The 13,773-nt window shown below is 56.7% G+C and overlaps 1 protein-coding gene across 6 annotated transcripts in view; it reads left to right on the top strand.

The window, feature by feature from the left end:
• DYSF (dysferlin) overlaps positions 1–13,773 on the top strand; it is a 198,223-nt gene that overhangs the window by 84,587 nt on the left and 99,863 nt on the right. For all 6 annotated transcript variants that reach the window (XM_025213299.1, XM_025213297.1, XM_025213301.1 and 3 more), the window contains 3 exons: positions 725–830; positions 1,736–1,878; positions 5,282–5,455. In XM_025213299.1, the coding sequence (XP_025069084.1) occupies positions 725–830; positions 1,736–1,878; positions 5,282–5,455 (423 nt within the window). The remainder of the gene's footprint in view (positions 1–724; positions 831–1,735; positions 1,879–5,281; positions 5,456–13,773) is intronic.

The raw sequence follows: 13,773 nt of genomic DNA, 5'->3' as shown, positions 1-13,773 counted from the left end.
ACCAAGCCTTGGCTGGGATGATGTAGTTGGGGCTGGTCCTGCTTGGAGCAGGGGGTTGCACTAGATGTGACCCCCTGAGCTCCCTTTACACCCTCCTTGTCTGTGATTTTATGATTCGGTGACATTGTGCTATGAAAGGGAGGGTCTGTCCCAAGCTGTTCGTAGCCGTGTGCTCCAAAGGGCTGGCGGGTGACAGCACCAGGAAAGCTGGAGCAGTGCTAGGGGCAAGGCAAGACACACTGTATTTACTCATATACATATAGAGCATTCCCCCCAAAATCAGCCTGCTGGGGCATGCATTGCAAACAGGGAAACTGCTTTTCTTTGCCCAACCTTCGCTGCATTGAGACGTAGAGGTTGGCACCCACCGCAGTACTACATGTCCCCACGTCCTTGCGATGGGATCAAACTTGCTGAAAACTGGTGCCAATGTGAGAGCAGGTGTGAAATGGTTAACACGGGGTTGTGTCCTCTCCTGTCCTCATGGAAAAAGCCAGCTCTGGAAAAATCTTTCTACGTCTCACCTTCCAAAAAAACAAGGCACATGGCTTATTTAGGGGCACGTGGTATATGGGGAAATACGGTACGCCCTGCCCTCGACTGAAATGGCTTTGCCACAGAGGGGCTAGATTTCGGGAAGGGCTGAGCCTGCCTCTGTCACCAGCCCTGAAAGAGGTCGGGGCTGAGCCAGGCGTCGTGTCCTAAACCCCCCCTGTGTTTGCAGAACGGAGAGAAGGTGCTGCCGAAGGACGAGATCGAGTGCCCCCCGGGGTGGAAGTGGGAGGACTCAGAGTGGGACACGGACCTCAACAGAGCCGTGGACGAAAGAGGTACCCCCGCACCGGACGTCCCAGGCTGTACGGCTGCCCCACCGGGGCACTTTCCCCTCCAGGGCTGTATGGCTTCCCTGCTCCAGCCTGCCCCGCTGTTAATGGGGACGTGGCCATTCAAGCTGGAGGCTCAAAGGCAGCTGAGAGTGATGCGAGTTCCTCCAAACTTTGCAGACTTATGACCTATTCTGGCTTCGTCTACCCCAAGTCCAACTCCGTGGCTGGTAGCAGCACCGGGGCTGCTAGACCGGGGAGCCAATATTACCTCTCATGCAGCCCACACCTGGGATTTCTTCACCAGAGGGGCATGGAGCACAGCAGCAATGACCTTGGGGACCAGGAGGGGATGGATGGACCAGGGATGAGTGAGGCTGGGATGATGATCTGATGGGCAGGTCGTGGTGCTGGAGCTAGTGGACAACCCACTGCATGGAGGGATCTCCCAGATCTCCAAAGCCCTCAGACCAGGCAGGATCCCCAGGGTCCCTGCACCCACTTCCCTATGATCTCAGTCATCCACAAATCAAACGTTTGCCTGTAGGTACCCTCCGTCCAGCCCCTGCCGCGCACCCCAGCCCAAGCACCCTGCAATAACCCCCCCACCAGGTACCCTAGCAAGAAAGCAAGGGAGACGAGTCTTTGGGAAGGGTGTTAGGGAGGTGAAACGGGCTCAGCTGCAGACGAGTTGACCCTGGCAGCTGTTGTAGGCTGTTATCCGTGCAGGGGAAGCATCGCACACTCATTAGGAGCATTCCAGGATACGGTCATCGTTATCAGAAACAAAATATATCAGTCACTAAACCTGGTTTTCACAACGGTGTCATCGATGACCTTGCAGCCAGAGACCGTTGTGGGTGCCCCTACCCCCCAACACGGCTCTCTCTCTCTCTGTCTCTCGCTGCCAGGCTGGGAGTACGGCATCACCATCCCCCCCGACTGCAAGCCCAAGTCCTGGGTGCCGGCGGAGAAGATGTACCACACCAACCGGCGCCGGCGCTGGGTGCGGCTCCGCCGGAGAGACCTCATGCAGACGGAGGCGTTGAAAAAGGTACGGTGCCTTGAGCAAGTCACTGCATCACTCATGCCTCAGTTTCCCCGTCTGTAACATGGGGACAAGGATGCTAGGCCATTCCCCACCCCGCAGTGCAGCACCTCTATTGGTGCAGACAGGCTGGAGAGTACAGGAGGTTGGTCTTTGAAGCCCAGGCTGAGCCCAAACAACCATTCGTGGATCATGGGGGGACTCCTTCCTCTGTCCCCCAGCCCTTTAAATCCATCCCTGGTCAATCATAGCTGAACCACATGGGAGGACAGGTGCCAGCTTCCAGCCGGCCAAGAGTCCCCAGTGCAACTCTGGCTGGTGCTGACTGCCACCGTGGTGTGCAAGCTCGGTAAGGAAGTGAGGGCTGGGCTAGTTGTCGAGGGTGCACGGCTCTGGCCCGTCTGGTGGGGAAGACCTGGCAGGGTACAAGGGGAGAGCTGCTGCCCCTGCTTTGTCAGCTTGTCAGGACCCTGGGAGCTCTTGCTGCTCCCCCTCATCCCCATCCGTGCGCACACGCATGCACGCTCACCTTTGTGAAAACACACACAGGCCTGTGCACACACAAACATACACTTACACACATGTGCACACTTGCCAACGTAAGCATGTGCATACGCAAATGTGCATGCACGTATGCACACGCAGACACACAAGCTTCTGCACGGGTGTTATTCCTACCAAGGGAGGTTTAAGTTGGATATTAGGAAGAACTTTCTCATGAGAGAGGTGGTGCAGCCTCCATCCTTGCAGGTGTTGAAGACCCGGCTAGACAAAGCCTCGGCTGGGATGATGGGGGTGGGGCTGGGCCTGCTTGGAGCAGGGGGTTGCACTAGATGTAAGGTCCCTTCCAACCCTCATTTTCTGCAATGTTATGCTTCAGCCCATGGTACAACGGGCATCGGCTGCTGTTGGGTCAGGGCAGCTCCAAGCCCAAAGCTCCCCAGTTTGCACCCTGCGGTCCAGGGGCTGTCGCTGTTGTTCCAGGCCATGATTAGTGCACTGGGGGCCCCCCTAACCCTAACCCTAACCCTAACCCCATACCCAGTGCAGAGCCTGATGCTCCGCCTCGGGCCGAGCCCCCCGTTCCTGGACCCATTCTCAAACCCTGCCACCTCCCCAGCGGCCTCTAGGTGTCACCCTTGGCTCACGAATGTGACCTTGACCTTGGCAGGTCAGCCTAAGGCTCCCAGAGCATCCTGGTTTCCTCTTCACCTTGCAACTAGCACACCTTGTACAGGGGGTTGGACTAGATGTGACCTCCTGAGGTCTCTTCCTACTCTCCTGGTCTATGATTTTATCCTTCTGTGATTGCCCCAGGAGCTTCCTAGGGGCTGGGCTGCACAGGGTGCCAGATCCTGGGCCGTCGCGATACAGCAGGCACCCCTTCCCCCCTTCACGAGCATTTGCTAACAAGCTGAGGACTGGTGGAAGCTCCCAGCTCTGTCTTGTCTTTACCTTTAGTTCCCCACGAGCTGCTCAGGGAAGCTCAGCCCCGAGCTTCCTTGGCCTGCAAGCTCCCCATCGGAGGAGCTGTCTCTCCTCTGAGTTTGGGCTGCTCCCAGCCTCTTCTGCCAGCTTCTGTCCTAGTTCAAGTCCGTGATGGTAGCCAGGCCCCAAGGACAGCTCTGGGGCTCGCAGCGAGTGGGAGGTCCCTCCCTAAGGAGTTTAGCTGGGATCCACGAAACTTTGGACTGGGAAGTTAGGATGTTCCCATGCTTTATCCAAGGTGCTTAATGAGTCCAAGCAAGTCTTGGGTCTTTGATAGCCTGGGAAGCGCCCCGAGATGCCCATGCTCCTACCCCATCCCAAACAGATGCCTGTCCACCCTGTGCCAGGCACAGGGACAGAGACTCCACACAGGCTCCCTGGGCAGCTACAACCATCATCCTGCTGCTCGGATAGTCGGGAAGCTTTACTTCCACTCCCCACAGCGATATGCCAGGAGCTGTGCAAGACAGTGAAGCATCAGGGAGTTTACCTTGGCATCCTGGGTGCGTCAGCCCCCGGGTGCAATGCTTCCTGGCTGCTCCAGTCTGCCTGCAGGAGCAGGTGGACGCAGCCGTCTTTCTTTCAGGCCCTGCGTTCCTATGGGGGATTGCTCTGGGGTTTTAAAGAATTGCTGCAGTGTAGTAGACACCGGGACCAAAGCACCAGGTGCTGTGCACTGCATCTAACAAAAAGGCAGAGATTGCTACTGAAAACAGTGGCCTCGTTCCACCCCAGAGGCAGCCGCTTTTCAGCGTGGGGTGCAACGATTCCCAGGGCAGAAAGGGGCTGGCGCTGCCTGGCAGGCTGTAGGGTGAGTGGCTTGACAGTGGCGCAGGGTAGATGAACTCAGTGCCCAGTTTGGTGGGCAAAGGGCAGTGCTAAAGAGCTACCACGCAGGGTGCAGTGAAGGGAGCCCATCCCAGCACCAGTGGTGAATGGGACCAGGAGAAACCTGCCCAGTTGCAACCTGTTCTGGGGTGGGAGGTGTCACCCTGGAGGGATCAGTGCAGTGAAGAGAGGAGGGTGCAGAAGCAGCTGCCCCTTGCCACCTGGACAGCCGTGCTTCGGGCCAGTCAGGGTTGAGACGTGCAAGGAGAGACAGGAGCTCCACTCTAGAAAGTGCATTTATTCAGAGAGAACAAGGAGCAATGGGCTCAGGCTGCAGCAAGGGAAGTTGAGGTTGGATATTAGGAAAAAATTTCTCACGAGGAGGGTGGTGAAGAGGTGGACCAGGCTCCCCAGAGAGGTGGTGCAGTCTCCATCCTTGGAGGTGTTTTAAACCTGGCTAGACAAAGCCTGGGTAGGGGTGATGTAGTTGGGGCTGGTGCTGCTTGGAGCAGGGGTTGCACTAGATGTGCCCTCCTGAGCTCCCTTCCACCCTCGCTGCCTGTGACTCTGAAACACATTGCATTAACAAGCAACGAGCAAGTTACCTCGCTAAGCGGGTGGTCTGTCCCAGAGGGTTTTCATCAGACAGCCCGCAGGGTCCGCGGGGCAGCATATCACCTCTGCAGTCTGGAAGGAGTGTCCGACAACTCTCTCCACACCCTGACCTTTTATTAATATATCTACTTCGATGCATCAGCATGCTTTCAGAGAGATTTCCTTGTACTTATTGGCTTAAACCTCTACCTTTACGCTCCTAATTGCACTCATGCCCACACGAGGTGATGTTTGTTGCATCTCTTTCTCCCCAAAAACAGGATTGCATGTTTTAGCTTGACCTGAGCCATCCCAAAGTTGTGAGCTAGAGCAAACCATGGATATCAACGTTTCTAATGCAGTGGGGACCTCCGAAAGTCTCTGCAGCTGAATGATGAGCTCAGCTGTTGCTTATCATTGAGATGGAGGAAGGTGGGGATCTGGGAAATGGGTGGCAGGATCCCTTCCTTGCATGCCAATCCTCTTCCTCCCTCTATAGCATAAGCAGGAAGAGCTGGAGGGTGAGGGCTGGGAATACGCCTCGCTTTTCGGCTGGCGGTTCCACCTGAAGTACCGCAAGACGGACGCTTTCCGTCGCCGTCGCTGGCGCCGACGCATGGAGCCCCTGGAGCGCACCGGCCCCGCCGTCGTCTTCGCCCTGGAGGGCGCCCTGGTAGGTCCCCGTCGCCTGTGCCCTCAGCCTGGTGTCACCCACTGCCCACCTCCCGGGGATTTGCAGGGGTGCGGGGTATCCCTACCCCAGCTCTGGGCCTGAACGGGCCGGCTGCCCACACTGCAGCTCAGTGCATGCCACGTCCCAGCAATGGGGTGCTGGAGGGTGGTCCTGAGCATCCATGGACTGGGGCGGTGCAGCTGACCCTGCTAATCCGGGGGGGGTTTCCACTCCTCTTTCTGCTTCTGTGTTGCCTCAAAACTTCACTCTGCCCCTGCCTTGCTCCCTTGGCTGGTCCTGACTATACCTCAGCACCCGACCCCTGCCTCTCCGGGGTCTGTTTATCTGCCTTTCCTTCTCTCGAAAGGCAAAAGCCGCTTTCTGCCTGCCCAGAGCCTCCATCCACGCGCTCCCCAGTGCGGCGTTATCTGGTGCCTAGCCCCTGACAGCATGCATTTCACTCCTATTCTGGCGTCCCTTCTCCCTTGGATTTCATAAGCGTTTGCCTTTTCCAGGGGCTAAATGAGAACCAACCGCTGCAACACAAAGCCTCTTTTATAGCAGGGTTTCTTTTTCTTTTCTTTTTTTCCCCCTCCCCTCTGGATTTCCCCGCTCCGTGCTCTGTTCTGTCCCCCCGTCCTCCAAGCCGTGAACGCCACGCTGAGCTCGAGACAAGTCGATATGTGAAACTGGGCCCCGTCGGGTTTGTTTCTGGGCACCCCGGGGTGTGGCAGAGGGCAGGGAGGGGCAAGGTCTGCAGGGTGATCTCAGGCCCGTGCCCCCCGCCTGCTCCCGTCAGCCTGAGCCGGACTTCGAAAAGCAGCTGTCTGGCCCCTTCTGGGGTGCCCTTTTCCTGGGGTGCCCCCATGCATCCATTTTCCAGCATGTGGGGGGCAGCAGCCAGGTGACCCCTGGAACAGATGCACTGCCCCGTTTCCAGGTTGGGGGGCATGAATTGGGAGCTGCCCCCCGCAGGACCAGTTGGGCCGGGGTATAGACAGACTTTTTAATCTCTCTGCACCCCAGTTTTGCCAGCACTGCAGAGCCCCACTGCTCGGGGCACGGTTTCGGCTCATGGATTAGTTTGGTGCAAGGTGCTGTATATCCTGACCAAGAGCTGTGCATTCGTCCCGGCTGGGACACAGCAGCCGGACCCCAGGAGTCACTTGTACCATGTAGAGATGGGTATGATTTGGGGGCTGTGTGTGGTGCCAGGACTTGCTTCCATGTGGAAGTGTTGCCCGCTGGGTGGGATGTCCCCAGAGGTGTACGAGTCCCGAGTTCAATTCCTGGCTCTGTCACAAGTAAAGTGTATGTGTGCTGCTATTGTCACTGCTATCGGTGTCTGTGTGTGCACGCGTGTACGTGCTGCCGTGGTAGCTGTGACGTGTATGTATGCATGTGTATGGGCTGCCGCTGTCCCTAAGTCTTAATGTGGCCATGTGTGTACATGCCACCATTTTGCTGTAGCTTGATGCGTGTGTGTGTGTGTGTGTGTGTGTGTAACTGTGATGTGTGTGTGTGTGTCTCTGACTATGAGTGGGCAAGTGAGCACATGCTGCCATTGTCCCTGCACCTTGGTGTATGTGCGTGTGTGTATATGCCACCATTTTCCTGCACCTTGATGCTTGTGTATGTATGTGTGCGTGCACATCTGTGTATGACTGTGAGTGTGCACATGCCACTGTAGCTGCCCCTTGAGTGTGTGTGTCCACATGCCTGTGCGTGCATATTGCCTTTGTCCCTACCTCCTGGGGCTCCCCTAATCGCCCACCCCTCCCGTTCCCAGCTCCCCCATCTCAGACCAGTCTGGTTCCAAGTACTGGGCGACCTCCCCCTGCTCCAGCGGTGAAGTTTTACAAGAGGCTTTAACAGCAGCAGCCAGGCCCTGATCCCACATTCACGAGCCCATAAAGAGAGCAGACCTCCGTAAGAGCCTGCTACCGAGCTCTGAGTGGGGGGTCAGCTGCCGGGGGCTGCGCTGGCTTACAGGGACCCTCCCCTCCTGCCCCTGCTCCTCCAGGCTTTGCTCAGGCGACCTCTGGTTTTGCACCACGGCTGCTGCACGGGTCCATCTCGTGTGTCAGGTGCCCAGCCAGGCGGATGGAGGGTTTGGGGCTCCGTGCCTTGCTTTAGACTCCCAGGAACTGAGACACCCAACGTGAGCGGGAGTTTGGCTTTCAGCTTCCAAGCCCAGAAACCCCTTTCTGGGCCGGTTCCCCGACTCGTCCGTGCATCGGAGATGAGACGTGGTCCTGGCTGCCCGCTGCTGGGCCTCATGTGGGCTCTACTCACCTGCAGCCCTGGATCTTTGCTTCAGCCTGAGTTTCTAAAGGGCAGGGATGAGCGCTGGCCCTGTGCTACAAAGAGGACTAGATACTGGCTATCCATGCGGTGACCAGACTGGAAAGAGAGCGGCTCTAGCCGTTGCTTCTCCTGTGGCCCAGAGGTTTTGGGGAGGAGCATTGCACCACGAGGCAGGGAACAAGAAGGGGGAATGGGACTGAAGGCAATCCTGAGCTATGTGCCCACCTGGCCTGCTCCAGCCGGGCTCTGGGCCGCCCTGGCTGCAGAGGGATACGCTGAGAACATTTAGGACATCACGCCTGACTTGAAGACCTGAGATCGCAGGGGAAGAAACCACGAGGCGAGTCGGGATGCAGAGTGGCGGGTGCCGGACAGTGCCGCCCATGCCGGAGCTTGGCTCTCGAGTCTGGCCGTGCAGCAGGGAAGAGCCAGGGGACACGAGCAGTGATGGTGCTCAGAGCATGAAGGTGACAGCCTGAATCATCAGCCCTCACAGGCAGCTGGATTGACTCCGGGCAGCTCTTGGCATCAGCCTCCCTCTCTGCTGCAGCAAGGCTCCTTCCCCACTCTCCCCCCCAGCCTTGCAGCCGTGGGTCGGATCAGTCTTGCAGACAGGCAGGGCCCAGATAGAGGAGAGCAAGATGCTTTGCAGCCCAGTGAGAAAGAGATGAGGGAGCCCGTCCTGGCAGAGACCTCTACCTTTACGCTCCTAATTGCACTCATGCCCAGACGAGGCGATGTGTGTTGCATCTCTTTCTCCCCAAAAACAGGATTGCAAGCATGGATTCCTGCCCACCATAAGGGTTGTGGCGGGGAGGGGTCCATGCCCCCATCTCTCAGCCTGCCCCATGGCCTGCCTGATTTGTTCCTGCCAAGCCTCCTGTATACACCTCCTCCAGTGAGACTGCCGTTCCAGGGGAAGGGAGGGTGCCGGTCACGCTGTCGGCACCGAGCTATTCTGCAGAGACCAGCAGGTGAATTCATCCCTGGCCGCAGGGCTGGCTCAGGGACAGGCCTCCTCACTCCCAGCAAAACACGCCAAGGCCGCGGGCTCCATGCGCTGCATTCCCAGCTGCAGTAGGTCATGCTGGCTTGCTTTGGTGCCCGCATAACTTGGGGTTAGCGGCCGCATTCCCCGGGTTTGCTGCCCGGCTGGATGCCTGTGCAAAGTCAGGCCTTTTCCAGCTCCTCTCGCTCTCTCGAGCAACTCGTACTTTCACTTCCAGGATGGTCAGCCCCATATGGAGAGACCCCTACCGCGTCTCCCATCCATGCTACCCAAGGGTGTCCTCCCTCGTCCCACTGAACCCCTGGAGAGGACGGCAGATGATATCATCAGCGGTTTGTGCACAGACAAATGCAGGCCGGGCTCTCTGCGGCAACCATCGGATTTTGGATGAAGCCCAAGCAGACAGAATTCCTGACGGGGGTTTTCTGTGCCAGGAGGAGGAAGCACGTCTGAGCAAACCTCCGGGAGAGATGTAGTGGGATGAAGCTGGGTGGAAATAAGAGACTCCAAAGTCCCCGAGCTTCGCAGCCCATTGGCCTGATGTGCTCAAAGCAAGCCAGTGTCCCATACCAAGAGTGCGACAGGACCGGCCTCGCCATTGACTCTCCAGCCTGGGAACCACCTACGGCTGGGTTTGCTGGCAGACACTTTGTTGGCCTAAGTCTGGAGCAAGGCTTGAACTCGCACCACTGGCGGCGTGGCAGGCGGAGTCTCTGAGGCACAGTCACCATGTTCAGTGCAGGAGAAATGGGCACGGAGTGGATGACATTCAAGAAGAGAACCCCTTTGGTTTCCATCTCCAGGCACAGGGCAGGTGAGGCAGAGAAGAGTCGGGTGGAAAAGTCAGGCGCGGGACCTGGACTAGGCAGTGAGAAAGGGCAACACCGAGCTCCAGGTCTGGGAAACCTGCAGTGCAGCCCTTTGAAGCCATCAGGCTTCAGCCATCGGGGCAGCCAAGGCATCAGAGTCACAGAGAAGGGGGTCACATCTAGTCCAACCCCTGCCTGAGGCAGGATCAGCCCTGTCCAAACCAGCCCAGACAAACCCCATGTCCAGCCTCTTTGCACAACTGCAGTCAGCCTGGACACGGCATGAGATGTAACACCCAAACCTGCCCCAGGGAAGGCAGGGGGACCATGGTGGCCAACGTCTTGCTGCTGCAAAGAGGGGGTCAGGCTTGGTTGCAAAGAGGGGTGAGGCTGGTTGCTAATATACACTCAAGAGATCCCAGGCAGAGGCCATGCCCCTGGTACAGTGGAGTGCTACCCGCTCCTGCCAGTCCAATCCAATCTGACCAGGGGGTAAAATTCCTTTCTGACCCCCAATATGGCATCAGTTTGGGGGCAAGACCCTCTAGCCAGGAACCTCCCAGCAGGAGCATTGGCACAGCCCAGTCCCCATACCCAGCCTGGGCTGCAGCAGCACCCAGCGCCTCTAAGGAAGGCTTGAAACCCCCTAACACATGAAAAAAAATCCCTTCTGCCTCCATGCGGCACCCAACAAAGCCCAGAAGCAAAAGAACTACCCATAGAAGAAAATAGGCATCCCTACACCTAGATCATCCCTGACCAGTGCCCCTCCAACTTCTTGAACACCTCCAGTAGTGGAGAGTGCACAAAGCAAGAGACCCAGCACAAAGTAGCTCCTGACTCCTGTGTTCCCCGCAATGTTCATTGCTGGGGGGAAAGGGACCAGTCTCCTCCTCAGTGCCTCCCCAGGGCCCTTCTTCTGGCTCCGTCTTGTTCCCAGGATCGGCCCTGTTCGTCATGAGATGCCTGTGGATGCTGCTGCGGCTGTGCTGTCACTGACATGAGGCCATCAGACAATGGAGATTGCTGGGAAGAAGGATGAAAGTGCAAGGTCCAAGGAAGCAAGGTGACCGCCCCTCCAATGTCACCAAACCCTGTGAAAGGACTCCTCTCCAGTGGGCAAATTGGTTCAAACACGACCAGAAGGAATGCATCTTTGAGACAACAGTGTTGGTCTGTGATGCCGGGGTTTCTGGGCTGCCTTGTCCCTTAATGCCCCAGTGAACTGGAAAATCCCTCTGTTGAATTCCAGCCTCCTTGAGCATCAGGATCAGGTCTTTTTTTTTTTTGGGGGGGGGGGGGGGGGGTCATAAGAAGTGGGGAGAGGCCTCCCACTCCCAGAAGCTGCTTGGGAAATTCCCAATGCCAGGGCCCAGCCTTTGCACAGCTGCCCATCTTGCATTCAGGGCTTTGCATGATAAAGCAAGCGCTCTTAGCACATCATTTGCTTCCAGGACAGCAGGAGACGGGAGGCAGGGGCAGGGGCATCCATGTGCATAGGACAGGGCAAAGATGTCAGATGAGAGGGGCTGCCCTACTATGATAGCACCGTGGGGGCACCCCCCCTTTAATAACTTATGTGGGTGGGTATTTTCTGACTCCGCAGCACTGGGTTGAATGGCTTTCCAGTGCCTCTGGCTCTGTTTGGTGGCAGGGATGGGGAAAGGCCTTCAAAGAGGAATCCAGAATGGGATTCAGATGGAACGGATCAGATTGAACTCCTGGTCCAGATTCCCCCAAGCTTTGGCACACTCCAACCCCACACTCCTTGGTTTGAGCCCACCTCTGCTTCCTGATGGCCAGGTGCCCATGTTTGGGTGCCATGGGCATATATAATGGGCATATATAATGTACGCACTGTCCCATAGTTGTTTCATGGAGTTTAAGGTCTGAAGGGACCATTGCATTGCATTAAATGTCACTCTGACACTGCAAAGATTTCAGCTAGGCTCCAGCATGCCCATCTTCTCGGGGTCAGACCAACGCCATCTTTGGGAATTTGACCCCCTGGTCAGGTCGGTATGGATTTGGGCAGGGCAGGGGGGTTGTCTTCTTCTGGAGTAAGAGGCATGGTCTCTACGTGGGGTCTCTTGAGCATATATTAAGAACCTTTTACAGAAGCAGGATGTTGACTGCTGTGATCCCCCTGCTTTCCCCGGGGCAGGTTCGGGTGTGACGTCTTGTGTTGTGTCAGGGTTGATGGCAGCCTTATGTAGAGTTTAGATTATGGCTGGTTTGGACAGGGCTGATCTGGATTGAACTAGATGTGACCTCTGGAGGTCCCTTCCAGCCCCACTTTTCTATGATCTGTGTCAGGCCTCAGAAGAGTCACCTCTGGCACCGGCACAGAACGGGAGGGACGGCGGTGTCCCCACGAAGGAAGGCAATTGTGTAGGTGCGATACACCCTGATGGTCCCAGCAGCACACAACACCCCGCGCCTGCAAACCACCTCCTCCTGCTCTTCCTAGCACCGAGCTCTCCAGCAAACCGAAGCAGGCTGAATTTCCTGCTCGTGGTAACACCTGGGGGCTGAACTGCAGATGGGGGTCTGTGGGGCTGCTTGCCTCTCTGCTCACCCTCCTCCCCAGTCCACAGAGCACTTTTGGAGATGGCGACAAGCTCTTGGCAGCACTTGATAAGTGCCATCTCTGTCTTGTTTCCCACTCCCCAGAGCCTGCTCCTGTGGATGTTCATGGCAAAACTCCCACTGATTTCAAGGGGAGCAGGTGTAAAGCCCAGGTAACGTGGACAGCCAGTTCAGTAGTGCCAATGGGCACATGCCATGTGCCAGACCTTATTGCAGGCTTCAAGCAGGGTAAGCCTGCTAGCTGCTTTCATCTGGAACAGGCTGGTTTAGCTGTTTGCACCTCATTAAGGCTTTGAGTTTGCACCTTATTAAGGCTTTGTTGCCTCATTACCATGATACGTGGCATAGACTGTAGCCAGAGCTCCAGATACTGGTGCGGGTCCTTCGCTTCCTCCCTTTCCCTGCTTCCCTTGGGATGGTTTACCAGCGAGTCCTACGAGTCTGAGATGGAAAAGACCCACCGGCGTGTTCCCATCCTTTCCTCCGCAGCCAAGGCAGCACCGCTCTCTCCTGGACGTTATCCAGAGCACTCTCCGGGCTAGTGTTAAGGCTCTGAAGCAACCGGTTTTCCGCCAAAGTGGTTGGAGTTTCATTCCATTAGGGATCAAGGTCAGTGAGAGTTTTACCAGCACTAGGGCTTGGAGGGTCAGGACTAGGGCGCTGGTGATGGAGAAGACTATCTTGCTCCCCTTGTCCCTCCTGCATTGTTCCTTACAAGGCTGGTGGGTTTTGCTCATGCCTTCGGGGTCAAGCCGGTTGCCAGGTCTGAGATGAGGAAGGAGTTTTCCTCCAGCTCATATCGGCAGGGGCTTTTATTCTTGGCTTCCTGTAGCTCAGGGCATGTCCTCTTCCTAGCTGCGTTCACTCTTACTTTAACCTAATATATTCTCTGCTGTTGCTGTGGCTGAAGTATCCGTGGTTCACTCGTTCCTTCTGCTCTTTACCCATGGCCCAGTGTTGGGTTTTTCCCTTTATCTTGTGGCCTTGGAGCTGTGATGAGTGTGAGTGGATCCTCTTGTGGGTAAATCCAGTCCTCTGTCCCCGTGTGTGGTGAATACTTGGAGTCTCCCCCTATCTCTCTCTGTGTCTAATTGTCTGTCCCTCCATCTGTGTGTCCGTCCATCCATCCACCTTCTTATTTTCCTGCTCATTCCTCCTTCAGCAGGTGCTGACATGCCCTTCATTGCCATCGCACCGGCCTGTTCCTTAACGCTCTTGCTTTTCACCCCGGCCGTGGGAGCAGCTTACCGAGACTCCTGCCGCTTCTGCCCCCAAGACCCCTTCCTCCTGGAGTGAGGAATTTGAGTAGGGAGCTAAGCTGTATGTCACGGGGCATCCCGTACTCATCCTGCCCTTGTTTCCTGCTGTCATTCCCAACCCTCCCCTTGCCCAGCCCAGGTTTGCTCTCATCCGCTTCCTAGAATCAGCAGAGGGGAAACCCACAGCCAGATGTTTTTCCCCCTCGTTGGAAAGACTTGCCTGTCCTTGCCAGCTCAGGCAATCCCTGCAGATGCCATGCACGGGGCACGACTGAGCCAACCACGGTGCTCTCCGGGTGGGCGGAGGGATTCGGAAGGGGGTTAAATCAGACAGGGAGCATGCCA

The sequence above is a fragment of the Alligator sinensis genome, unplaced genomic scaffold, assembly GCF_000455745.1.
Source record: "Alligator sinensis unplaced genomic scaffold, ASM45574v1 scaffold1408_1, whole genome shotgun sequence".
Classification (NCBI taxonomy): Eukaryota; Metazoa; Chordata; order Crocodylia; family Alligatoridae; genus Alligator; species Alligator sinensis.
Note: the sequence above shows the minus strand (reverse complement) of the source record. Positions and strands in the feature narration are given on the sequence as shown.